Source organism: Pelophylax lessonae, assembly GCF_965119305.1.
Source record: "Pelophylax lessonae genome assembly, chromosome: 3".
NCBI lineage: Eukaryota > Metazoa > Chordata > Amphibia > Anura > Ranidae > Pelophylax > Pelophylax lessonae.
The window spans coordinates 36,211,527-36,239,338 of NC_138770.1; the positions used below are offsets into that span (position 1 = coordinate 36,211,527).

The 27,812-nt window shown below is 42.5% G+C and overlaps 3 protein-coding genes across 3 annotated transcripts in view; 1 reads left to right on the top strand and 2 right to left on the bottom strand.

The window, feature by feature from the left end:
* The window catches only part of LOC309550702 (uncharacterized protein), a 975,511-nt gene that overhangs the window by 680,031 nt on the left and 267,668 nt on the right, over nucleotides 1–27,812 (bottom strand). The gene's annotated exons all lie outside the window — the stretch shown is intronic.
* The window catches only part of LOC309550720 (uncharacterized protein), a 590,048-nt gene that overhangs the window by 434,754 nt on the left and 127,482 nt on the right, over nucleotides 1–27,812 (top strand). Inside the window, exon 3 of the mRNA XM_082251055.1 lies at nucleotides 6,953–7,094. Coding sequence (XP_082107181.1) covers nucleotides 6,953–7,094 — 142 coding nt within the window. The remainder of the gene's footprint in view (nucleotides 1–6,952; nucleotides 7,095–27,812) is intronic.
* Nucleotides 13,896–14,935, bottom strand: LOC309549975 (uncharacterized protein; the record flags this gene model as incomplete). Its single annotated transcript, XM_082250451.1, has 2 exons — nucleotides 13,896–14,562; nucleotides 14,647–14,935. The coding sequence occupies 2 exons, from the start codon at nucleotides 14,933–14,935 to the stop codon at nucleotides 13,946–13,948; spliced, it is 906 nt and encodes a 301-aa protein (XP_082106577.1). The 3' UTR covers nucleotides 13,896–13,945.

Genomic DNA, 27,812 nt, shown 5'->3' on the forward strand with positions numbered 1-27,812 from the left:
TCCGGTCAGCAGGTAGATGATCTCCAGGGTGAGGTTTAGTATCTTCTCAGTCATGTTACTCCGGACCTCCTCCATCCTCATTGGTGTCGTCATTTGATCTATACAGATCTCCTTGTAGACAGATAACTTTGGTGAATAAAAGTATTATTCGGATGGTATTGGTCACACAATAATAGGATGTTGATGTGAGGGGGTAATAGGAGCATTGCTGTACATTTAAGAACTACTGCCCCCCATGAGAACACATTTAGTCTGGACTGTTTAGGGTTTGTTGTATCTTGGAGGACCTGGGACCCCTTTGGCCTGTCAGATCAGATATTCCCTGTTCTCTGTTGGGTTTGTTTTCTTTCTGAACTGGTTTGCAGCTAAAACAAAACTCCTCTAAGAACAAGTGCTCACCAACGAGTGAAGGAATTAACCTCTTCATCCTACTTAATATCCCAGAACAAATCAAGTGACCACTGAGACAATATGATGGTTAAAGTTTCCAGTTCTGTAAGATCTAAAAATAAAAAAGTGCAGGTTTACTAGAATTTATCTCCAAAATGAAGAGAATGTTCCGGCCCCGTAAGTGAGGAAATGTTCTGACCCTGAAGGGGTTAATCTAGGTTTCCACACTATATATGTGTGTATCATCATCTGCTGGAGATAAAAGACATCACAGTGACTATGGAGGAAGAGGACAGACATGACGGGGGGGGGGGTTACTGGGTGTAAATGGAAAATAAGATCTTATTACCTCCTCTGCTGTCTCTTCCAACAATGTCTTCTCTCTACTTCCTCCAGACTCACCTCTCACCCGGAACTTCCTGTCTTTACCTGACATCACTTCCTGTCTGTATTCCATAGAGACTTCCTGTCTGGTAGAAGTGAGATCACCACCTTGTGGAGCTCAGAGGAACTGCAGCCCTGAGAAACATCTTGTAGTGTGAACACGGTCTTGTGCTGTGTGTGTGTGTGTGTATGTACTGTACACTGATCAGCCCTAACATTATGATCACTGACAGGTGAAGTGAATAACATTGATTATCTCATTACAATGGCATCTGAGAGTGGGTGGGATATATTACATACCTCCCAACTTTCTGAGATGGGAACGAGGGTCACCTATTAGCAAAAGTATGTAGGTGTAGGAAGCTGGTTAAACCCACAAGTGTTTTTTTTAACCACTATTCCTTTATATTTGCTTTTGGAATTTACAAATACAGCAATTTAGAAATTGAATGAAAGGTTTTGCACTGGGAGATAAATAGTGTATTTTATATACATACAACTATATAGATCACTTTGGCACTTTGTTCCAAATTAGGGACTGTTGGGAGCTGTGGTATTAGGCAGCAAGTGAACATGTTGTCCCTGAAGTTGATGTGTTAAAAGTAAATAAAATAGGTATTATAGTTTATTGTGTACGGGGCTGTGTGGGATGTGGATGGGCGGGTGTGTGTGCGTCACTTACCTGGGAAAGAGATGGCCCTAGGATGAGATCGGGGAAGAAGACAAGCCGGCGGAGGCAGTGTGATGCTTTATCTGGTGGAGTCCATGCCTTGATGGCAGCAAAAGGGGGGCCGACTCAATATTAAAGGGGTGACCATAATGTTATGGTGGGTGGTTATAATGTTCAGGTGGGTGGTTATAATTTTATGGTGGGTGGGTATAATGTTCTGGTGAGTGGTTATAATGTTCTGGTGGGTGGTATAATGTTCTGGTGGATGGTTATAATAATCTAGTGGGTGGTATAATGTTCTGGTGGGTGGTTATAATGTTCTGGTGGGTGGTATAATGTTCTGGTGGGTGGGTATAATGTTCTGGTGGGTGGTATAATGTTTTGGTGGGTGGTTATAATGTTCTGGTGGGTGGTATAATGTTATGGTGGGTGGTATAATGTTATGGTGGGTGGATATAATGTTATGGTGGGTGGTATAATGTTCTGGTGGGTGGGTATAATGTTATGCTGGGTGGTATAATGTTCTGGTGGGTGGATATAATGTTATGGTGGGTGGTATAATGTTCTGGTGGGTGGGTATAATGTTATGCTGGGTGGTATAATGTTCTGGTGGGTGGTGTTAGACTTCCAGTACAAAATAGAAATACATTTTTCCTATTACAGGTCAAGAATTGTGAACTTTGAGGCCTCAAATGACCTTGTCACTGATTCAGTCAAAATACCTTCAGTTTCAAGCACACACTGCGTCCATTGTTGAATTTGTGTTATTTACATGTCCTTGAGATGAGAAGCTAGGTCATCTGCCCCCAAAAGGAAATTGTGTTTAGATAAACTTTGAATATAATGCTCTGGCAATGAAATTTCTCTCCACAATGGCAGAATTCAACCAGTTTCAGGATCACACCTGTGTTCATCTATTCCCTAGCAAATAAACTATTGTTTCTACCCTGAGAAGTCAAACAAACGAAAAACAGCCTGGACAAAGACGAGAACCTGTAATTCATTTACCTTCACCAAAGATGGGGGTAGAGATTGTGTCATACAGACAATTGTCCATTGGAAGCTACATGGTGTCAAATATATATTGTTCACTTAGACTGATTAGAACTGCATCTTCAAATGAATTTAATATAATCATAAGCTTATACAACATCCTTGTCCCATCATATACCAAAGGGGGGTGTGGAACTTTGATTGACAATTTAACAAATTGATTGACAAATGATTTGATGACAATCTTCTATTGATAATTACATTATATCTATTATATTGTAGTGTATAATGGTCAGAATATTCTAATTGGAAAAAACCCATGTGTAGAAAAGTTTACATATACAAGTTGTTGTGTAGCAATATATATATAACTGTATATGTATCTATATAATTTTTACTGCTACTAAATGTAAAGTATCTGGGCAAATCAGTAATTTCCAATCAATATATATATCGTATTAGTAATATATCCTTATTAAAACGGCGTTACCAGGTCCAATCCTTACCTAGACACATGATGGAGATATTAGATGGACACGTATGTAATTAGAATATGGACAGATTTTCATATTGTTTTTATGATTATTATTACATGAAGAACTTATCATGTAATTCTAATTTCCAATATACTGAATGACTAGTAGAGGTGCCGCCCAATGACCTCATCAGTTAATGGTTAAGTAATCCCAACCAATGGGGATAAAGTTCCTCCTTCTGGGTTCGGATTATGGTAATTTTTACTGCCCTTTTGTTCAACACAATATAAAAAGGGAAACCCATATGTAATAGGACACACACACATTACGACAACATACATTACACTTACAACACACACGCTACTTACATCCATACATATACTCATCTATACATACTCTATCTTGCTCCATCCTTAATCTGCAACTTTGAAGGACGCCAGATGAAACTCCTCCCTAACCGGGCACCATTTTGGGAAGGCAGTCATCTTAAAGAGGAAGTAAACCCTCCTCTACAACTTGTACCTATAGGTAAGCCTATGATAAGGCTTACCTATAGGTACTGTAAATATCTCCTAAACATGTACCGTTTAGGAGATATTTACCTTACATGTCGCCAGTGACGTCACTGGCGCATGCGCTCTGAAGGAACGGCCGATCGTGCCGTTCCTTCAGAGCCCCATGCCGTGACTGTCGGCTCTAGCGCGCGTGCGCGGGAGTGACGTCACCGCGGCTCCGGCCAATCAGATGGCCGGATGCCGCGATCCCGGAAGACGGGCGACTAGACATGTCGCCCGTCATAGAGGTGAGTGAGCGGCACGGCGGGGGCTCGTTCTGAGGTAAGTATTGCATAATGAGCTAATATGCGATGCATACTAACTCATTATGTCTTTCTTTTGCAGGGTGTAAAAAAAAAAAACTCAAACGAGTTTACAACCTCTTTAAGGACTCTGGTAACGACCATTTTAAGCTAGCAGCCATTTTAAATGTGGTAAATATACCTTGCTAATTATCTGATTATTATTTACTATCGTTTATTTCCTTCCTTATATGTTTTATATTTCATATTTAAGGGTAACGAGATTACAGTCCCAACCGTATGAACCATAGTAGATTTTTCTCTAAAAGCTGATTTTTGTTTTTTTTATATGTTTTTATTAGTATCAACTTTAGCGAAATATTAGCGATTTAGTCTCCCGTTTTGCATAGCCTATTCTCACTCCAACTGCAGTGGAGCGACTGTTGGCTGCGCAATTCACAGACAATTGTGGTCTGATTATATAGAACACTTATCTATGGTTTATACTATGCCTGGAGAAACGTAATCTTGCTTTCTTTTTAATGTCCTTATGGAACTACATATCACATTGCATTTATGGTTTTAAGTTTGTATTTTATGTCAAAGCTATCTCTTTGTGTCACCTCAAGTCTAACTATTTATTGTGAATACATGTCTTGTGAATAAATATACTTATAAATTCCCTACTGTAGTCTGTATTCACTAAGATTGGTATATGCTGTTAAAAAGAAATTAATCGATCAAAAAGAACTCGTTATACTTGTTCAGAATAATATTCTCGAACGTGCAAAACGCACAACAGTGGGTATAATGTTCTGGTGGGTGGTATAATGTTCTGGTGTGTGGTTATAATGTTCTGGTGGGTGGTAAAATGTTATGGTGGGTGGTATAATGTTATGGTGGGTGGTATAATGTTTTGGTGGGTGGGTATAATGTTCTGGTAGGTGGGTATAATGTTTTGGTGGGTGGTATAATGTTCTGGTGGGTGGATATAATGTTATGATGGGTGGTATAATGTTATGGTGGGTGGTTATAATGTTCTGGTAGGTGGGTATAATGTTTTGGTGGGTGGTATAATTTTCCGGTGGGTGGATATAATGGTATGGTGGGTGGTATAATGTTCTGGTGGGCGGTATAATGTTCTGGTGGGTGGGTATAATGTTATGGTGGGTGGTATAATGTTCTGGTGAGTGGGTATAATGTTCTGGTGGGTGGTATAATGTTCTGGTGGGTGGCTATAATGTTCTGGTGGGTGGTATAATGTTCTGGTGGGTGGATATAATGTTATGGTGGGTGGTATAATTTTATGGTGGGTGGTTATAATGTTCTGGTAGGTGGGAATAATGTTTTGGTGGGTGGTATAATTTTCCGGTGGGTGGATATAATGGTATGGTGGGTGGTATAATGTTCTGGTGGGTGGGTATAATGTTCTGGTGGGTATAATATTCTGGTGGGTGGGTATAATGTTTTGGTGGGTGGTATAATGTTCTGGTGGGTGGATATAATGTTATGGTGGGTGGTATAATGTTATGGTGGGTGGTATAATGTTTTGGTGGGTGGTTTAATGTTCTGGTGGATGGTATAATGTTTTGGTGGGTGGTATAATGTTCTGGTAGGTGGATATAATGTTCTGGTGGGTGGTATAATGTTATGGTGGGTGGTATAATGTTTTGGTGGGTGGTTTAATGTTCTGGTGGGTGGTATAATGTTTTGGTGGGTGGTATAATGTTCTGGTAGGTGGTATAATGTTCTGGTGGGTGGTATAATGTCCTGGTGGCTAGGTATAATGTTCTGGTGGGTGGTATAATGTTCTGGTGGGTGGTATAATGTTCTGGTAGGTGGTATAATGTTCTGGTGGGTGGTATAATGTCCTGGTGGGTAGGTATAATGTTATGGTGGGTGGTATAATGTTATGGTGGGTGGGTATAATGTTCTGGTGGGTGGTATAATGTTCTGGTGGGTGGGTATAATGTTATGGTGGGTGGTATAATGTTATGGTGGGTGGGTATAATATTTTGGTGGGTGGTATAATGTTCTGGTAGGTGGTATAATGTTCTGGTGGGTGGTATAATGTTCTGGTGGGTGGGTATAATGTTCTGGCGGGTAGTACATGAACACACAACTTAAAATTTTAAATTAATAAGCAAAATAAAATGAAATAAAGGAAAAAATTATTCCACCACCATTTTATTCTCAGCAAAGGAAACAGATGCTAATATGCTGCAGGAGATCTGCTGGGGAAAAAATGGGGGGTACTAATAAGCTGTAGGAGATTTTCTTTTTTCAACCCCCCTCCTTTTTTTCTTATCAGATCTCCTGCAGCATATTAGCACCAATTTCCCTTTGTATTCCTCAGCAGATCCCCTGCAGCCTATTAGCACCCATTTCCCTTTCTATGTCTCAGCAGATCTCCTGCAGCCTATTAGCACCCTTTTCCCTATTAGAGAATAAAATGGCGGCAGTTCCAATTTTTTATGTCACACGATATTAGAGCAATGGATTAGGAAACAGAAAATGTCAGTAAAAAACCCAGTGCAGGTAATTTTGGGGCCACAGACACAATCTATCCCCCAATTCATAGATTCCTAGAGAAGAGTTTGTTGTGGAAGTGAAGTTTGGTACAAGTCAATGAATCCCCGACACTCCCAGCTGAGAACAATGAAGGAGATTACTATTCCAATCCTCCAACCAGTTTTCTGGCTGGGAAGGTCTGGGAGTCAATATTTCCCCAGCTGACCAGGAACAATGAAGGAGTTTACTATTCAAATCCTCAACAACTAGTTTTCCCACTCGCTATTTCCCCAGCTGGCAGAGACAAGACTTCTTATAGAGTGTCAGCTTCCAGCTGCCCTTCACATCCCCAGGTAAGAGGAGACTTTATTGTAAAGGAGAGAGCAGTACGGAGGCTCCACCTAGATCCCCCATCATCTGATAAACACATAGAAACAATGTATTCAGTCAGTGTGTGTGTTTCCTACAGATGGATCCAGTAATGGGAACCCACCAGAGAGATGTCCCCGTCCTCTGTATTCCCGGGATTCCACACAGGAAGGTCACATCATCCCTCACCATCATCAGGTAGATGAGGAACAATCACTGATAGTATCATTAGGATCTGTACATTATCTGCATTGTTACAACTGATGTTACATAGTTAGTCGGGTTGAAAAAAGACGTAAGTCCATCTGGTTTAACCAAAAAACAGTATTGAAAACCCAACCGTCATTTTTATTCTATATTCAGAGTGGAAACCTGAGAGATTCTAAAGTTGAAGTTAAAGCAAAAGAAGAAGAGGGGTATGTGAGGGATGATCAGCAGTCTATGGAGGAGGATGGAATAACGGGGACATTTATAGAGGAGGACACTCCTACAGAGATCAGTACAGGTGGGTCATTAACACTAAATACATTCCTCCACCCATACTGCTCACTGATTGGTCCACTGACTGACTGACTGGATTTATGTAGATTCTGGTGTTCAGCTGGCAGCAAAATGTTGATTTTCACCATAGATATTACTAGACCTAGGCACCTTGGCCATGTGCCTTGAGTATTCTGCCTCATACCCAGATTTACCAAGATCTCGGACAGAACAATTCTCCCAGGGTTACTTGTTCTATTGTTTGCTGGCTGTGCCGGGTGGAGGGATATGTCTGTATAGTCTCAGATCCAAGTCACTGAGTGCAGTCTCAGGAGATGGGAGGCAGCGATGTGGGACCTCTGCAACTTGTCTCATGTACACATTTAGGGTTCCACTGATTACTGAATACCAATATTATAAGTCCAGACCCCTGCACTATGTACTTTATTTTATGCATTACATAATTTTGATACTACATAGTCCTATATTTTGTATCCCGTATAATAAGCTCTACATGACATAAGCCTTATTTCTTTTGTACTCATTTTCTACCAGCTGGACATTTTATATCTGATGATTTGATTGGAGCACAGATTTTTACATGTTGATAATAATAGGATAACATCCTCAAACCTTGGAACCTTAAACAGAAAGTGATAATGGGGGAGTAGTCAGTAACCCAATGAAGGTGGTCTTCAGGATCAGTCCAGTCTTCATCTTGGTTGTTCTCCCCCATCCTCACTTTATGACCTCTGGTGGGGCTCAGCCCCGCTGTTATTCATGACTAAATCATGGACTAAATAAGGAAGTGCAGGACTTCTTGTGTTGGAAAGATGGCAATGAGTGATAGAGGGGGTGGGGACACTCGTCCTATAATCCCCTCATCACTGTCACTCCTATAAAAGACAGTTCTCGTTGTTTCCTCACTGTCTGACTAAGGTCCATTAATAAAGAAATGAACTGGTAGGAGATCAGAGGACCCATTTACTGGTTACCTTGAGGGTGGAATTGTAAGACCCTCAGAGACAAAGCCGCCTGATGTGGGCGGCATCCTGCTTTAGGGGAACCAATCTGCTCATGTCAAGTAATAATCTTTTTATTTCTATTTTAGTAGATGGACGGGAGATGAGAAAAACCTCAGAGCATTGTCTCACTTTGTCTCCAGACTGTAAAGTAGAAGATGAGGACACCACACAGTATAGTCCAGGAGAAATACCGGCTACCTCAAATGTCCATCTGGCAATGTTCATTATCCACTTTAAATAGTAAAGTGGATAATGAACATATTGTATCTTTATAGGGAGTCATTACCACTGTGTTAGATATGCATGTCTGTATATTTATGACCTCATGATACTTTTATGTTCGGTTAACTAATGTATGTTATGTCTCATTATTTAGAATCAGTAAAAGGGTCACTTATAGTCCCTGAAGAAGCCATGGACCCATGTGAGCCACTTTACTATTTATGACTCACTTGTTTCATTTTTGAAATGTACATGTCTATTTTTTGTTGTTTTTTATACTCTTTGTCATATTTTTAAACTAATTGCATTTGTAATAAAAAAAATTATTTTATACATTGTGGTCCTCTGTGTAGATATATGTTGCCACCATACAATCTATGCCTTCAAAGTCCCATGCCTTTGGTGAGGTATGGTCCGGATATTTCTCTAGCCTTTGGCTTGATTTATATGCCATATCAGTTCCTCACCTAAATCATATTTTGTTTAATAAACCAGTTGACTCCCAGAACTGTGTGTCGTCCAGTTACTGGGGGGGGGGGGGGGGGGGGATTTTGCTGTGGATATTTTAGTGCTTCCTCAGCTTCAAGGAGTATACAGCGGAGATACCTAGGCTGGGTATTGGAGCTCAGCTACAAGTGGTGGCAAGCGGTGGGATACAAGCCTTGCAGCAAGAGAAAGCAGCATTTGTATGGATTTGGATACACGAAAGGCAATGGGAGAACAGCAGTTCGTACAAATTCGGTTACACGAATGGAAGTGTGAATGGAGATGAACTATGCTGGATTAAAACGAGCCACGCTAAAGGATTTGCTGGAAGCGAGAGGGAAGATAGCCAGCAATAAAACCAAAGCCACGCTGATTGCAGAGCTGACTGAGGAGGATCGGGCATGCAGTATGGCTACGGAAGCCATGGATACAGTGTTTGACAAAGAAGTGAAATGCCGGCTAGCGTTTTATGGAGAAAACCCCTTAATAGAGCTGATACAGGCAACGTTAGCCCAAGTGGATGCCTTTATCACGGCAAGAGAAGACCGGGAGAACCAACTCCGGCTGGCGGAGCAGCGTGCCTTGGAGAGACTGCCAACTACTACACAGGCACCAGAGACAAGATTAAAGGTACCACATGATGCCTTTAAAAAGTGTGTGGAAGCAGAGGAAGAGATCGATGGCTTCCTGCAAGATTTTGAATGGCAATGCAGGCTGTACCAACTACCAAAGACAGACTGTCAGGCCGTGCAGCAGAAGCCTACAGAGCCGTGCCAGAGGAGGAAATCACATGTGTGATTTTTACAAATAAAACAAAAAAAGAGCAACAATTTTGAAAAAATAACAATATTTTTCACATTTTTTTATATGAAATTCCCCCCAAAAAATTAAAAAAATCAAAAAGTTTTAACATATTAGGCCAATTTGTTTTCTGCTACGCATTTTTAGCAATAAACGTATTTTGATTGGTTTGCGCAAAAGTTATTGCGTTTACTAACTACGGGAAAGATTTATGTAATTTTTATTGTTTTTTTAACTAGTAATGGCGATCTGCGTTTTTTTTTTTGCGGGACTGCGACATTGCGGCGGACAGATCGGACCCTTGACTGACATTTTTGACACTTCTGGGGGTACCAGTGACATTACTACAGTAATCAGTGCCATACATATGCACTGTAAAAATGACACTGGCAGGGAAGGGGTTAATTTTATTGGTGATCAGTGGGTTAAATGTATCCCTAGGGGCGTGATTCTAACTGTGGGGGGTGTGGCTTGTGATGTAACCACAGAGACATATGATCCTACATAGCAGGATCGTGTAGTCTCTGCAGTTACATCAGGGAAAATGACAGGCGGCTGTGTTTACATCAGCCGCCTGCCTTTCTCCCTCTCCAGCGGGAGATCGCGAGTGGCCGGCGGACATCGGAGCTGCTGGTCACTCGCGCGGGGATGTCAGGGAACAAGCGGGGGCGGGAGCGCGGCTCGTGGGCGAGCGACGTATCGGTACGTCGCTTTGCCCAGGAGGGGCTGACCGCCACAGTATATAGCCGTGCGGCGGTCGGCAAGTGGTTAACTTATATCCTTCAGTGTGTACTGTACTCACAATTCCATGAGGGTGACTTCAGTTATTTCTATGGAACCATACCAGATGAAGGAACTAAGGGGTCCATATATAGAAAATTTATTGGAGGAATGTGACAAGCATTCATCCAGCCACTACAAATCCTGGCCCTAATTAAACACCGTGATTTCCTATGACGGTCAGCTCCATCCAGTGGCCATAATGTGGTATTTTTCCAGAAATACATTCATTAGTAAAAAAAAATAGCACAATACTGCATTATGGCCACTAGATGGAGCAAAAGAAATCAGTATGAAAAAAAAATAAAGCCACTTTTCACCAAAGCTGGGTGAATATTAGCACCTAGGTTTGATCTTTGAGTGATGGTGAAGAAAGCGTCAGAAGGAGACGAGTATATCAACAGGAAAGTGATCTGCTTTATTGATACAATATTCTCTTCTTTTATATTCTTAAAAAAGGACATACATATTCATTAATAATTGTACATCTGGGTGTATACATTTACACATCTGGGCTTACATAATTCAAGATAGATGATTCACGTAACAAATCATGTCAAAGTACAATTCATAGTATTGTTCCCTTTAATCAATCTTGTACTATTCTTTAAATCGTACATTATTTAATTGATATAAAGTAAGCAGGTCGAATAATTGATCTTGTTGTTATAAGGGGTCATACAGTGTATATAGAAGGATGTCTGTAACATTATTTTTTTCTTACTTGCAGATGTGGTTTCTCAAAGCTCTTACATCATTCTAGGGAAAAGGTTTCAGGCCTTCTTAATAGTAATTGGTATTTAATTATAATCTATACAATACCATTTATTATATATACTGCTACAAAAACATTAAAGGAACACTTTGAAAACACATCAGATCTTAAATGGGGAAAAATATCATGCTGGATATTTATACTGATATGGACTGGGTAATGTGTTAGGATCTATACTGGTATGGACTGGGTAATGTGTAAGGATCTATACTGGTATGGACTGGGTAATGTGTTAGGATCTATACTGGTATGGACTGAGTAATGTGTTAGGATCTATACAGGTATGGACTGGGTAATGTGTTAGGATCTATACTGGTATGGACTGGGTAATGTGTTAGGAAGGAAAGAATGCCACAATATTTGATGGAAATGAAAATTATCACCCTACAGAGGGCTGAATTCAAAGACACCCTGAAAATCAAAGTGGAAAAATGATGCAGCAGACAAGTCCATTTTGCTCAAATGTCATTGCAGCAGCTCAGAATGGTCCTCAGTAGTGTGTATGGCCCCTATGTGCTTGTATGCATGCCTGACAATGTCAGGCCATGCTCCTAATGAGACGACAGATGGTGTCCTGGGGTATTTCCTCCCAGATCTGGACCAGGGTATCACCGAGCTCCTGAACAGATTGAGGTGTAACCTGGCAGCATTGGATGGACCAAAACAGAATGTCCCAGAGGTGTTCTATTGGATTTAGGTCAGGTGAGGGTGGGGGCCATTCAATGGTATCAATTCCTTCATCCTCCAGGAACTGGCTGCATACTCTTGCCCATGAGGTCGGGCATTGTCATGCACCAGGAGGAACCCAGGACCAGAGTTGTATAAAGTACTCAAAACCCATACTTGAGTAAAAGTACAAGTGCTCAATTAAAAAGTGACTTGAGTAGAAGTGGAAGTGCTCGATCAAAAAGTGACTTGAGTAGAAGTACTAAAGTATTCAACATTTTTTGTACTTAAGTATTGCAAGTAGTTTTTTAAAAAATGTTGCTACTCAAGTACTGAAATTAAAAGTACCAGTAGTTTTGAAAAAAAATTGCTACTCAAGTACTGAAAGTAAAAGTACAAGTACTGTGTTATGTAGTTATTAAAGAAAGAAGTTGAACATCACATGTTTTTTATTATTTCAAATTCTGCTTTTATTTATACATACAGTAGCTTTTATTTTCGTATGCGCTGATAATACACGTTTTGAGCTTCATGAAACCTGCCATCTACTGTTCTGGCAGTGGTAATTTTTATAATTGTAACGAGTAACTATGCAGCACAAAAAAAAATATTGGAGTAGAAGTATTGAAATCATTGAAAAAATGTAGTGAAGTAAAAGTGGAAGTAGGAGAAAAAAATTCTACTCTAGGAAAGTACAGATACCGCCTTTCGGTACTTAAGTACAGTAGTGAAGTAGTTCTACTTAGTTACTATACATCTCTGCCCAGGACCCACTGCCCCAGCATAGGGTCTAAAATGGGTCCAAGGATTTCATCCCAATACCTAAAGGCAGTCAGGGTGCCATTGTCTAGCCTGTAGAGGTCTGTGCGTCCCTCCATGGATATGCCTCCCCAGACCATCACTGACCCACCACCCAACTGGTCATGCTGAACTATATTACAATCAGCACAACATTCCTCATGGCTTCTCCAGACCTTTTCACGTCTGTCACATATGCTCTGGGTGAACCTGCTCTCATCTGTGAAAAGCACAGGGCGCCAATGGCAGACCTGCCAATTCTGGTGTTCGCACAGGGCCCACTAGAGGACGTCGGCCCTCAGGCCACCCTTGTGAAGTATGTTTCTGATTGTTTGGTCAGAGACATTCACAAAGTGGCCTGGAGGTCATTTTATAGGGCCCTGGCAGTGCTCATCCTGTTTCTCCTTGCACAAAGGAGCAGATACCGGTCCTGCTGATGGGTCAAGGACCTTCTATGGCCCTGTTCAGCTCTCCTAGAGTAAATGCTTGTCTCCTGGAATCTCCTCCATGATCTTGAGACTGTGCTGGGAGACACAGCAAACCTTCTGGCAATGGCATGTATTGATGTGCCACCCTGGAGAAGATGGAATGCCTGCACAACCTCTGAAGGGTCCAGGTATTGCCTTATGCTACCAGTAGTGACACTGACCCTAGCCAAATGCAAACCTAGTGGAAAAGAGAAAAGATGAGTAGGGGAAAAAAGACAGTGGCCTCCACCTGTAAAAACCCTTCTTGTTTTGGAGGTTGCCTCATTGTTGCCCATCTAGTGCAAGCAGCTAAAACTGATTAACAACCCCCTCTACTACTTAACTGAAGAGATCAATATCCCAGGAGTTAAACTTAATTGATTCTATACTTTGATTAAAAAGTGTTAATTACATTTTTTTTGAGCAGTGTATATATATATTATTATAATCTATGTATTAACGTTTACTTTAACACATTAGATCAACTATTTTTCTTTTTAAATGGACCTCTAAGTGTTTGTGAAAGCTTACACTACAAAATGTACTCAGCCAATGAAAGGTAATGTCTCAATTTTTATTTTTCTACTGCTATCAATTGCCAATATAGTACAACACTTCATCCATGTCTTTGGTGATCTCTGATCTCCTTATGAAGTGTTTCTTACATGATAAAGATCAGCCATGGAGTATATCTGAGGTGTATATCAGGGTGTGCTTCTTTCCCACATGGGAGCTGTGATGTCCAGCAACATTCATATAGAATACATTTCCCGTACTCAAGGCACTAATACACCCCAAGGGTTGTGTGGGATCCCTGATGTACAGGAAGACAGGACTTCAGTGAGGAACAATTCCCTCACTCAGGACAGGAATATTGTTTCTCCCTTGTGTGAGATCTCTGATGTTTGTAAAGATTGTACTTCTGTGCAAAACATATCCCGCACTCAGGACAGGAATATGGCTTCTCCCCCGTGTGAGATCTCTGATGTCTGTAAAGATGGGACTTCTGTGAAAAACATTTACTGCACTCAGGACAAGAATACGGCTTCTCCCCCGTATGAGATCTCTGATGTGTGTAAAGATTGAACTTCTGTGAAAAACATTTCCCACACACTAGACAAGAATACATTTTTTGCCCTGTATGCAATCTATGATGTTTGTAAAGACTTGACTTATGTGAAAAACTTTTCCCACACTCGGGACAGGAATACGGCTTCTCCCCCGTGTGAGACCTCTTATGCACATTAAGATCGGATTTAGAATAGAAACATTTCCCGCACTCAGGGCAGGGATATGGCTTCTCACCCGAGTGAGACCTCTGATGTCTATAAAGAATTGACTTCTGGGAAAAACATTTCTCACACTCGGGACAGGAATATGGCTTCTCCCCCGTGTGAGACCTCTGATGTCCATAAAGATGTGACTTCTGTGAATAACATTTCCCACACTCGGGACAGGAATACGGCTTCTCCCCTATGTGAGACCTCTTATGCACATTAAGTTTGGATTGATATTGGAAACATTTCCCGCACTCAGGGCAGGGATATGGCTTTTTACCCGAGTGAGACCTCTGATGTTCATAAAGATGTGACTTCTGTGAAAAACGTTGCCCACATTCAGGACAGGAATACGGCTTCTCCCCCGTGTGAGACCTCTTATGCACATTAAGTTCAGAGTTAGAATAGAAACATTTCCTGCACTCAGTGCAGGGATATGGCTTCTCACCCGAGTGAGACCTCTGATGTTTGTAAAGATGGGACTTCTGTGAAAAACATTTCCCACACTCGAGACAGGAATAAGGCTTCTCCCCTGTGTGCAATCTCTGATGTTTATAAAGATTGGACATCTGTGAAAAATATTTCCCACACTCAGGACAGGAAAACGGCTTCTCCCCCGTGTGAGACCTCTTATGCCCATTAAGTTTGGAGTTAGAATGGAAACATTTCCCGCACTCGAGACAGGAATACGGCTTCTCCACAGTGTGCAATCTCTGATGTTTATAAAGATTGGATATCTGTGAAAAATATTTCCCACACTCAGGACAGGAAAACGGCTTCTCCCCCGTGTGAGATCTTTTATGCACATTAAGAGCATTTGTAGAACAGAAACATTTCTCACACTCAGAACAGGCATACAGCTTTTCCCCTGTGTGAGTTCTTTTATGCACTTTAAGATTGTATTTAGAATGGAAGCACTTCCCGCACTCAGGACAGGAAAACCTCTTATGGATTGGAAGGATGGCACCGTCCCTCACAGTCTGAGGTTCCTCAGGATAAGAGGAATACGATGGTCCATCTACACTGTGTGGTGCCGGATGGACATTTGAGGTAGCCGGGTTTTCTCCTGGACTATACTGTGTGATGTCCTCATCTTCTACTTTACAGTCTGGAGACAAAGTGAGACAATCCTCTGAGGTTTTCCTCTTCTCCCGTTCATGTACTAAAATAGAAATAAAAAGATTATTACTAGAAATAAGCATATTGGTTCCCCTAAACCAGGACTCCGCCCACATCAGTGTAACATAAATGTAAGAGTAAGAAAGTTGTGCCTTAGCAAGATGTGATCTTTAGAGGTAGTATAATTGTAGATGTAGTTTAATTCTAGGAGTTATTAAAGATATAGTATTTAGTGATCAGTCATACACATATGTTCTTTCATTAGCATTTGAAAAGGACAGGGCCAGTTCCAAGGATCGAGTTGACACTTAGATGCTAATAAAAGTCTGCCATCCGAGTAAAGCTGGATTGCCACCTTCCGGAAGCCTCAAAAAAAAGTCCTAGCCAGTGTGACTACAGGTATCAGCAGGGGGGCAGGAGAAGGCCCCAAAATGTCTCTCTCATAAAAGGTAAAATATTATAATTCCTTCTTCTGATGGTAACATGTTGGGCTACAAGTACATGTAACTCTTTATTTGTTGCGTGTGTAGGATCCTAGAGAAACACACAAAACTGTGATATGGTGCCTGACTGCGGCCAGCCGGTAGGCAGAAAGTGATTGGTCTTGTCGCACTCGGACCGATGCGCTGGTTTTGGAAATCCTATCCCTGACATAGTGATTAGCGCCATTTTGGGCCAATTTAACTCTGGTTATTTCAGAACACAAAACATCCTGTGGGCTGAGACGGGAAAACTCCAGAGGGTTGATTGACCAAGGGCTAAAGTCCAGCCCACATCCATATTCCAATAAATTGGGGAACCTGAAATATGAACGTTGTTATTCCATGAAGCCAGTTCTACTGGGAAGGTACTGATGTGTCTGACATGCTTCTGTCAAAGGATAAACTTTGGTAAAGTTTATTTCTGTTTTAGTCCCTTTTTATTTTCATAGTGAATTGCCAATTGTGTGTCTTTTTATCTTTTTTGTAACTCCTTTTTCTTTGTATATATATGTATATATTTTATGCACTGCCCCCTTTTGGGATATTAAATTATAAAATGAATAAGTGACTTCTGTGTACTAAGCTAGGGCTCATATCTCTGGAGAGATTGTTGGATTGCAGTGTCTATGTGCTTGGTCTAAGTTTCGTGCCAGTCGGTATGCAATTGCACTGCATGTTAGCAGATTGTAAACTAGCACATCTGCCAGACCAAGATCTGTGCTTATGTGATGGCCCAGCAGACCAGTCTACCGACAAACTGTTGGGTGGTGGCAGGCTATTGGTTTTTGTGTGTCTGGACAGTGGAAAGAGTGATTAACACCAGGGTTCTAGCTTGTGGGATATATGGAAGAATCCTAGTAGTGTGTGCTAATTGCTAGACTGCTTCCCAACCCTTAAGCCCCATACACACGTACCGATGGTCGGCATACAAATGTTCCTCTTTTCTCCCCGGGATGTCGGTGTCTGCTGAAAAGTGCAAAGACAGCACAAGGACAGCACAAGAATTTTGTCTGCCGACTGCAGAAGTGATGTCATGTAATGGTTAACTTTCCCTGTGTTTTCTATTTTCTGAGCATGCCCAGTCTTGCAAATCTGCGGTCTGTCGGCCGAATTCTGTACTGACAGGCGAACAATCGTCCGTTCTGGTGTCGGCATACAAAAATTTTCATGTTTGCAAGAAAGACTTTTGTCCGCGGATTGTGCGCAGACATCTGTCGGAGGCACCATACTAACACGCGTACAATCGGCAGATCCTTCGTCCACCGACGTTTGTATGCCGACGATCGGTACGTGTGTACGGGCCTTTAGAGTGCACCAGATTATATGTAAGATTTGTATCTGCCTGTACAAATCAGAGACAGATTGGTGGCAACAGTGGGATCAACAGATGTAAGGAATTATCTTCATGTCTCTGCCGCTAACATTTTAGCTTTTATGAGAGAGAAAATATATTCCTTAGATCTGTTGATACCAATCAAAGCTTGCAGACATTTTGGGGCCTTCTCCTGCCCCCCTGCTGATACCTGTAGCCACACTAGGACTCCGAACATCATCCATTATCAAATATACAGACCGGAAGTGTCCGCCCCTTTCCTTGCAAAAATATCCCCTCTTCTGATAAATGCCAGCAATCGCAACCCGGAAAAAAACACTTTGCATGGGAGTAACAGACAGTGGTCCCATAACGCTTCCCAAACATTCGAGTGCAATCAAAACCATTAAATATGGTCACTGATATAATGGTTTTGGTTTTAACTGATGGTTTTGATTGCACTCGAGGCTCCACCCCTGCTGACGTAGTCAAAGTAGTGATGCAACGTGTGCGGGGGGAGGAGCCTGCTCGAGTACGTCAGATCCAGGACGGTCAGATCACTTCCTGTTGGGCGAGTTGGTTACAGCCCGCACTGCTTAAGTGCTTTTAAATGTGAGTTATTATGCCGTTTTACTTTATTCATTAAAAGCCATTCAGAGAGCACTAGATTGTTTATTTGTTTTCATATGAGCGGGGCCTTTATCTTTTTACCTGGATCTTGGAGCCCTGGAAAGGAAGGGGGTTTTTATCCATCCCATTCATCTGGAATCCTTGGGTATGAATGTGTATTTGACTCATTGGAATATATGAGTTAATGAATGAGGTGAGCTGCTATTGAGCACGTAAACACGGAGCACTCGAGTGTGGAGTGAAGCACCAACACTTTATAGTAATTTGAGCATGGCACAGAAGGATTACTTTATTTGGGACTTTTTCTCTTCTTTCTTTTTTGATGCACCATTTATTATATACTGTATATTATATTTTGGATTCTATTGAGTTTTTTTGATCTACACAATTAGGAGGACATTATCATTTATTTTTCAATATTTTGCCTCCATTTTTTTCACTATTTATGTGAATTTATGTGATCTATCCACGTTTCTTGTATGGGAATTTAAGAACATTTTGTTACTTCTTTCACCATTCATGTAAATGTATGTGATCCATCCATGTTTTTTTGTATGAGATTTTAAGAATATTTTGTCACTTTTTTCACTATTATACCTTTGGCACTGCATTATTTACATTTTACTATTATTCATTTGTGTGATGTGAAAGCACTGAATGCATGCTGCCATTGAAATTGAAAAAAGTTCATTGAAATTTTGATTGCGCTGATTTGATTTCTCTCTCTATTTACACACAGTAGGGGCCGGGAGAGCTGGACAAGGAGTTTCCTGACCTCTCTAAGGTAAGCTGGGTTCCACAAGCCCCCCACCCAAAGTGACTCCCCTCACATATCTACCCTCTTTCGGCAGAAGACTAAACACAGAAGGAGACCCCAAACAGGTTGACTTCGTAGTGAGTCCGTAGTTTAAGTCCCCAAATGCCCATACCCACACAGTACCCCAAACAAATTGTCTCGAACAGAGCGTTTCTCACCCAGCCAACCTCTGCCTCTCTCGTAGAACATAACCGCTGCTGAGGAGAAGTGCAGACTGGTCCTTCCCCCTGGTGTCCTTTCAGCTGCTGGAGAGAAGACAGGGTGGCTGGGCTCGCACAGTCACTGTCAGGACCTGGGCTTCAACCTGGGACCTCTCCGGTGTCTAGCATTGATTCTTCTTACTGAGCTCTCTAGGATGCTGGACAGCTTCCTGCCTGATCTATTGGACAACCCTGCCTTGTGTCTTGATTGCTATTGAACCTTGAACTTCTTGCGCCTCCAATTAACTTCCTACATAAGCCTTACCTCTGCACTTCCTGTCGCCACATTATTGTGGTCTGATGCTGCTTACTACTTGAGCTACTTCTATTGCTGTTTGGAAATCAACCTTGGCTTGTGACCCCGACTATGAAACTCTCTCCTGCATCGAACGTGGCTTGTGACCTCAAGAAGGATTATTGGTCTAGTGATTCAGACTTTCCTTTCTCGCGCTGACCTCAGAACTGAGCTTGCCTGACGTCAGCCATTGGTCTTCACTCTTTACAGGTATTCTCCTAACAGTCATGCTTTTGGGGATCTGGGCAGACTGCACAGCATCCCTGGGGCATACAGGTGGAGACTGTAGTCCCATCCACTTTTAATAGATGACAACATCCCAGTGTTTGCATAGCAAGGTTGACATCCTCCTGTCCCAATGCTAGACCTTTTTCTGGGGTTATGTCAGTGGAATCTGAAGTCTTATCCACTACCACAGGAAATTCATCTTCTGTTAGTTGGGGGCAGAGGCCAGCAGCACTCTGCCCTGTTGCAAGCTCTTCTGCTGGGTTGCTCTCAGTGGATACCGCGCTCCCATCCACTGATATCACCTCAGGCTGAAGTTGTGAGGTGCCAATTGCATTCTCTCCCTGGAGCTCCCACGGAGTTGATTGTTGTGAGCAGAGGCCAGTAGCGTTCTGCCCAGCTCCCAGCTGTTCCACTGGGCAGTAAAGTGAAACGTCGGTGGCCTTGCACAAATCCTTCAGGGCCACTGATTGTTGTATGTAGAGGAAAACAGCACCATGCTCCGAAGCCAGCTCTTCTGATGGAGGCTCACCGGGTTGTTCTTCCTTAGCAGAAAAGTCTATTAAATCCCCAGTCTCTGGAACTGGTGTCTGGGGATCGAGGTTAACCATCTCCTGTCTGTGGAACCCAGAAGATGCTATCAGTGCTGGGCAGTGGCTTGCAGAGTTCTGCCCTGTTGTCAGCACTTGAGAATAGGGCAGGGCTTGACAAATTTGCCTGAAATCTAGGAGCCAGCTAAAAAAGTTAGGAGCCAGTTTTTTTTTTTTAAACTAACAACCAAGCTTTATTTAATAAAACGGATACTAAATTTACACATAATTACGACTAGAACCCCACTCTCCTCTATAGCGCAATTGGATGGAAACAGACTGTCTGTCTTTTTCCATCCGATGCCATCTGATCCGATCCTCCGATTACCGCTCCATAGAGGAGAATGAGGGGTCCGATCAGGTCTGTCTGAAAAACTGACAGGCGGACCCGATCAGACAGCCCGTGTGAAAGGGGCATTCGGCTGTATATATAATATAAACATTCTTTTTTTTTTTCAATTCTTATTAAAAAAAAAAATGATATATAATAATATAGATATATATATATATATATATATATATATATCATTTTTTTTTTAATAAGAATTGAAAAAAAAAAAAAGAATGTTTTATTTTTTTTTTTTAATAATTAAAAAAAAGAAAAAATGTATTATTATTTTTTTTTTTTTAATTTAAAAAATAAATTAATAATAATAACCACACTCCCTGTCCACTTACCTTTAAGCAAAGGTAACTGGACAGAGAGATGAAGCCTGCAAAAACTTCCCATCTCCTTCCAAAGAGCAGATGAGAAGGAAGGCATTGATAACATGCATTACTCCCGGCCACCACAAGAGGGCGCCAGTTCCCCTAGCCTCTCATCTAACAGAAGAAGGCCGAAAAGCCGGGGCCTCAATTTATGGACGGCGTGGAAGTCCGTGCACTCGGGAAAGAAGGTGGGGGCGCAAAAGGGACAGGACAGCTCCCCAGGCGCCAGGTCGCTAATTCTAGTCGCAAATGCGACCTGGCGCCCGGGGTTTGTCGAGGCCTGGAATAGGGGATAGCAATTTCCGGAGTTTCCGCTGCCGATTCTGTGGCATACTGCTAAACGTGTTCTAGCAGTTCCCTGTATGCCCTTTCCAGATGCTGTTCTTTCTTTAGCAAGTATTCCAGATTAGGTTTAAGCTCCGACACCCCTATGAGACAGACTATAGCCTCTCTGTATTCTTGCAGGTACTCAAGGGCAGGTTCCCTTTCATCGCCAAACACAAAACCATCTGTAAGGCTCTCACACAGCAATCCAGGGCCATTACAGTCATATCATTCCGGAGAGCATTCTGTTGTCTTCCCTAAATATTCCTGCACTGCGTGCCATTGTAGAGGCCGATATCAATTATCCAGCTCTATTTCCTGCTGGACCAGCCTGTCCAACTCGGACACCCATTGCTCCTGGGGCCGCTCTCCCAGGAATGGCTTCTGCAACTCCCATTGGTCACTGGCCGTTGCCCTAGGGTTGGAAAGCACTTGCCCTGGTGTCTATCAGCGACCTAAAGGGCTCCAATCCAGACCTCCACCCAAATCTCCAGGTATTGATCCGCAGACACAGTCCTTAGGAATACTGAAAGGGGGATCCGCAACAGCCCCTGGAACTCTGATGCCAGGTCCATATTTCTGATGGGGTGACCTAAGTCTGCTATCCTGATCTTGGATCCCGGTGGTTGTTTGGACCTGTTCACAGGAAGGAAGCACTATCCCACCACTTGCTACCAATGTGACAGTATAAAAATAAAATAATGGAATACAGGCACTTAAAAAACACATAACAATCCCCACCCCACCTCAAACTATCTAGCAATGGTCTGACACACTCCTACAATATTTTAGCAGTCTGAAAGATGGAATTATTTATCTTCTTATTCCTGAAAAATATCCCTCAAGAAACATATTACTGTACCAAGTGAAAGAGCCTCTCCATGCTTTCAACACAAACCACACATAAAGAACCCAGGATAACAGGGGTAAAATTAAATGCTGAGTCCAGTGTGGCTGTACCATGAGTCTGGTTAGGACAGACCTGACTGGGGTTCTCGGTCACCCTGTGCCCCTAATTGACACAGGGTGACTTACACATAGGAGGGGTCGGGGGAGCTGGACAAGGAGTTTCCTGACCTCTCTAAGGTAAACTGGGTTCCACTAGCCCCCCCCCCCCCCCAAAGTGACTCCTGTCACAGCCTGGGCATGGGAAAGGAGACCCAAAGCACATACCCCAGGTGCCTAGGTCTAAACACAGATTGTGAAAATAAACATTTTGCTGCCAGCTGAACCCCAGAATCTCCATAAATCCAGTCTAGATACATAAATTTTGTCTGCAGCACAGAGAAGGAAGAATATCCAAGAGGAATACAGGATGGGGAACACAGCTCAGGAAAGTGACCAGGGGATTACATGCTGATATCACCTAGCCCTTGCCTAATCAGTAAGCAGTATGGGTGAAGGAATGTATTTAGTGTTAATGACCTACCTGTGCTGATCTCTGTAGGAGTGTCCTCCTTTATAAATGTCCCCGTTATTCCATCCTCCTCCGTAGACTGCTGATCATCCCTGATATACCTCTCTTCTTCTTCTGCTTTAACTTCAACTTTTATATCTATCAGGTCTTCACCCTAAACCAAAAATATAATAGAAGAGGTCATCTGTAAAATATAAACCTTTAATACTGTGACATATTTAAACAAATCAACATCACCTTAACAAGTCCATGTTCTAGATGCCACTAACCTTGTAATGGTGAGGGACGGTGTGATCCTCCTGTCTGGAATCCTGGGAATACAGAGGATGGGGACATCTCTCTGGTGGGTTCCTGGTATTAGGTAGCTCCATCATATCCTTGTGTCCTTCTGAAAACTCCTCCATTCCTCCATACTCCTCATCCTCCTCTTTATACTCTTCTTTAAGAACATTATAATCCCCAAGGTGTCCACTCTGAAAGATATAATAAAACATTAATTGTGATAAACATACTTGTATATAGATCTTAAAAGAGAAGTATGAGTTGTTTTTTTTTTTTAAAGAATTACACTTACCTAGGTGAATGCAGTATTGGTCCAAAGCTGCATCTGTCCCCCAGTGCCTCTATAATACTGAGAACCGAGCAAATGAACACTGCCAATCACTTGGTTCTCATAGCTCCGTAAGCAGAGAGCTGGTGACTGTCAGTCACCTGCTCTCTGCTCTTCCCCCCCCAGTTACTGGAGCGCTGTGCTGTAGAGAGGGTTGGAGCGGCTGCCTCAGGCTCTCATTGGCTTGCTGAGAGGCTGAGCCGGTCCAGGCATGGAGGTGGATCCTGACTTTATTGTCGTGATCATTTTTTCTCAAATAAAATTTTATTGACTGAACAATTGGAAAATTGTGCCAGCAGTACAGTCTCCAGCTCAGTCAAAATACAATACAAACATATGGATTTAAAAGCATAAAAGTATTAAATCCATAGAAATATAATAAATCATAACCATTAGCCGATACACGACTTGCATGAATATGCCCATAATCCCAGACCCCATTAACCAATGGTAATGGTATTCAATGTACAGTTAACAGCAAACACACACACACATCACAGGTTGAACTGGATGGACTGATGTCTTTTTTCAACCTCACAAACTATGTAACTATGTAACCTCTAAAACCAATTCGTAATTTCCCTCTGTGACGGTACTAACCGTCACTATGAGTGAAAGAGAGATACTTAATGGTTTGGAATGCTTCAAGTGGGACAGTAATATTTGTCAACCATATCTTCATATAGAAATATAAAGATTTAATACCACCTTACACAGTGTATTCTATGTGCTTGTCTGTGAGGGAGACACACAGACTGTCATTGGCAGACTTCCCTATTGTTTGTGTATTGGGAGGGAATGTGGATTGTGCCTGTCTCATTGTTAAATGTTAATGACCTCACATTGTTCTGTCTGCCTTAAGATAAGCTTATCATAGGATGTATATGTGTATGTGGGTTGGCTGCTAAGGGGAAGGGGGGATTGTCCCACAGTGTATATCTTTGTGTACACTGTATGGGAGTGTAAAACTCTGTTTTCATTAGATTGTGAATGTCAGGGCCTGTTTTCAACAAGGTCCACCTGGGCGGTAACCTTGTGGGGGAAAACTGTATAAAAGTATGTTTCTTGTTCAATAAAGTGAGTTATACTTCACCCTCAATCTAGAGTCCTGTCTCTCATTGGGGGAATATGCTACAAGGGATTAACTATGTCCTTCATACTCCCTTGGATAATCACTAAGCGCTTGTGTAAGAGCTTGTACTTGTTCCTGCTTCACTTTCTGGGGAACCTGGAGCCTTGTCGTAGGTACAGGGTGGGTAGGAGACGGTGAGACCCTAACCAAGCTGTGGCAGTTCGTGGGGTCTGAAGTGGTTACGGTATCTATATCAAATGTAGTGTTTGTAGTACATAGTATACAAAAACTACCGACACCCCAATTTGGTCTATGAACAATATGGGAATGACCCAAAAGAAAAAATGGTCATAGGCTTCAGGTGTCAGAGCCAATCACCTAGATAAAGAAAAAAAGTCAGGAAAAAATACAGACAGATATCAAGAAGGATAGGTAAGAGGGAGGAAGAGTGAGGAAAAGGGGGAGGGGAAGGGGAAAGGAAAAAGGGTTGAGGGGGGAGCTGATGACAGCCCAATGGAAGGCTTTGGCTACGGCGGCCGGGGACTGTTGTACGAGAGGCTGTCAGGGGACCCTAACTTAGGGAGTGATTTTGAGTGGCGGTTAGTAGAAATTATGGATTACAGAGAAAGGATTCTGAACATCTCGGAAGTGCTCTGGGCACTGGAAGATGTGGAGTTTCTGGCCGTTCAGGAATGGGAGCAGGAAATCGCCTACAGAAGACTGCTGGACTCTGCTCAGCTCCAGGGCTGGGCTCCCCTTACCTGGGAATATTCAGAAGAACCAGCTGATAGTCCAGAAATCCTGACTGAAGAATCGACAATATGGCAAAGTAATAGTGTGCTTTGCTCACCTGCACCCACGGTCTTGGATGCAGATGTCTTATGGCGGATGCAGCAAGTGCTGACTCGCCTAAACGAACCTGTTTCTGCACAGGACGAGCGTGGATGGAGGAATGCTTCTGTCCAGCCACTGGATAAAGGTATGGGAGAAGAGGAAGCCATCTTCATTACCCAACCACGGATCACAGATGAGCATGGTATCATCTGCGTATAACATTTTTTTTCTTGTACCTGTCCATATTTAAACCTGCAAATCTTCACACTAGTCTAATGAGCGCAGCCATAGGCTCAATAGCCAGTGCAAACAAGAGCGGTGGCAGGGGGCAGCTATGTCTTCTTCCCCTGTGGAGATCGAAGCTGGCCAACATCCTGGCCGCTTCCCTAATGGCCACCTTTGGGGTATAATAAGTAGTTGAATCCATGAGATAAACCCTTCGCCAAAGCTATAGTTACACATTACTGACCACAAGTAATTCCATTCAATGCTGTCAAAGGCCTTATATGCGACAGCAACGCTCTGTCACCCACATTGTCCCCTGGAAATTGTAAGTTTAGGAATAGTCTGCGTAGGTTAATTGATGTAGATTTTTGTTGCATAAAGCCAGATGCAAAAACCTTGTTTAGTCCCAAGGCCAATGCCTTTGCGAGTATCTTAACCTCCCTGGTGGTCGGATTATGTCAGAATTTTTGTGCTAAACGGGGTACATTGTTTTGCATGGAAATCTGTTGTTTTATATTTTAGGCCTGTAATTCTTAGGAATAACCCACTTAAATCTGTCCAAACAAGAGTCTAGTAGACATCCCGGGTATGATAACGTTTGAAACACGAAATCAAAAATTATAATGTAATAATACATTTCATCAAATTCTTCATTTTTTTCGAAGTGGAGATATTTCATTATGAGGGAGAATCTGACATGACCGTGCCAAAGAATGGAGTGGCAAGTATTGTATTGGTTATTCAATACCACTTCTGCAGGGGTTTCCCCACCACTCCTTGAAGTATTATCAGGCCCAGAAATTTCCAAATGTCATCTTTGGTTACTGGTTCCCACTTTCTGCATCTTGCAAACTTCCGATGCGTAGCCAATTGTTGCTCTTTGTACCGATTTGAATCGGTAACTACTTTTTCAATAACCTCATCGGTCAGAAATAATTGTAGGTATGCCAAGGGGTTGTCATGGTCAAGTCAACTTTCATACCAGGTGCTCCAGTAAATGGGAATCTTGGGGGCGCTGCCTGATCCGTAGGGCAGTCAGAGCACTACGTCCGCACATCGCTGAGCTCAGTCCCAGAATCCTCGCTGTCGTCACTTTTAGTACCTGATGACGAATTTTCCCAGGAATCGCTTTCGCTCAGTTCTTCAAATAATTCCGATTCACCGTCGCTGTTTTCCAGTTTGTCCAAAAGCGTTTTTGAGCAAAAAGAGCGCTTTTTAGATGCCATGGACGTTATCAATTTTCCAGGCACATAGTACAGGCAGGGCACTGGAAAAGCCTCTAGGTGAAATGGCACGATACAAAAGTTGTAATCCTAACAGATTACACTGTATCATGTCTTTTTTTTAATCTCCCGCAGGTTCCACCCCCCTGCGACGCGGCGCTTGTAGGGAAGAGAACCGGAAGAAGGTACCGGCATCAGCTGAGCACACAGCAGGAGGACAGTGGGAGGATGGCTGCAGGAAGGCTGGGGAGGACGGCGGAGGATCGCAGGGAAGGCGAGTATCATTCTGGGGTAATCCTGAGTGTGGCGATTGAAAGTGGAGAGGAGCTACTACCTGTGTACAACTGTGTACTTTCCATTAGAGTCTGGTAAGCAGCCTGTGTGACTATCACTGTTTGATGATCTTAACCACTTAAGCCCCGGAGGATTTGGCTGCTGAAAGACCAGGGGGTATTTTGCAATTCGGCACTGCGTGACTTTAACGGACAATTTCGCGGTTGTGCGACGCTGTACCTAAACGAATTTGACGTCCTTTTTTCCCCACAAACAGAGCTTTCTTTTGGTGGTATTTGATCACCTGTGCAAATTTTTGATCATGCGCTATAAACAAAAAAACAGCGTCAATTTTGCAAAAATAACAATATTTTTTACATTTTTTATATGAAATTCCCCCCAAAAAAATGTAAAAATCTAAATTTTTTAACATTTTCGGCCAATTTGTTTTATGCTACATATGTTTGGTTGATTGGTTTGCACAAAAGTTATCGCGTTTACTAACAAAGGGAAAGATTTTTGTCATTTTTGGTGTTGTTTTTTTTTAACGTGTAATGGCGGCGATCTGCAATTTTTTTTGCGGTACTGCGACATTGCGGCGGACAGATCGGACCCTTGAATGACATTTTTGGGGTTACCAGTGACATTTCTACAGTAATCAGTGCTATACATATGCACTGTTACTGTAAAATTACACTGGCAGTGAAGGGGTTGGGTTAACTTTATTTGAGAGGGAGGGGCTGTGTGTGTCCCTAGGAACGCGATTCTAACTGTGATTGGCTGTGGCTTGAGCTGTAGGAACAATGATCAACGGTCCTACATAGTAGAACCGTATGATCATTGTTTCTACACAGGGGAGAATGACAGGCGGCTTGTTTACACTAGCCGCCTGCCTTTCTCCCTCTCCCCCGACGATCGCTGAGTGACCGGCGGACATCGGGTCCGCCGGTCACACGCACGGGGGGGTCCGTGACCGAGCGGGAGCGCGCCGCTGGAGCTTCACAGGCTAGTGACGTATATATACGTCACTCTGCCTGTGAGGGGCTGACCGCCGCAGTATATGTACTTGCGGCGGTCGGCAAGTGGTTAA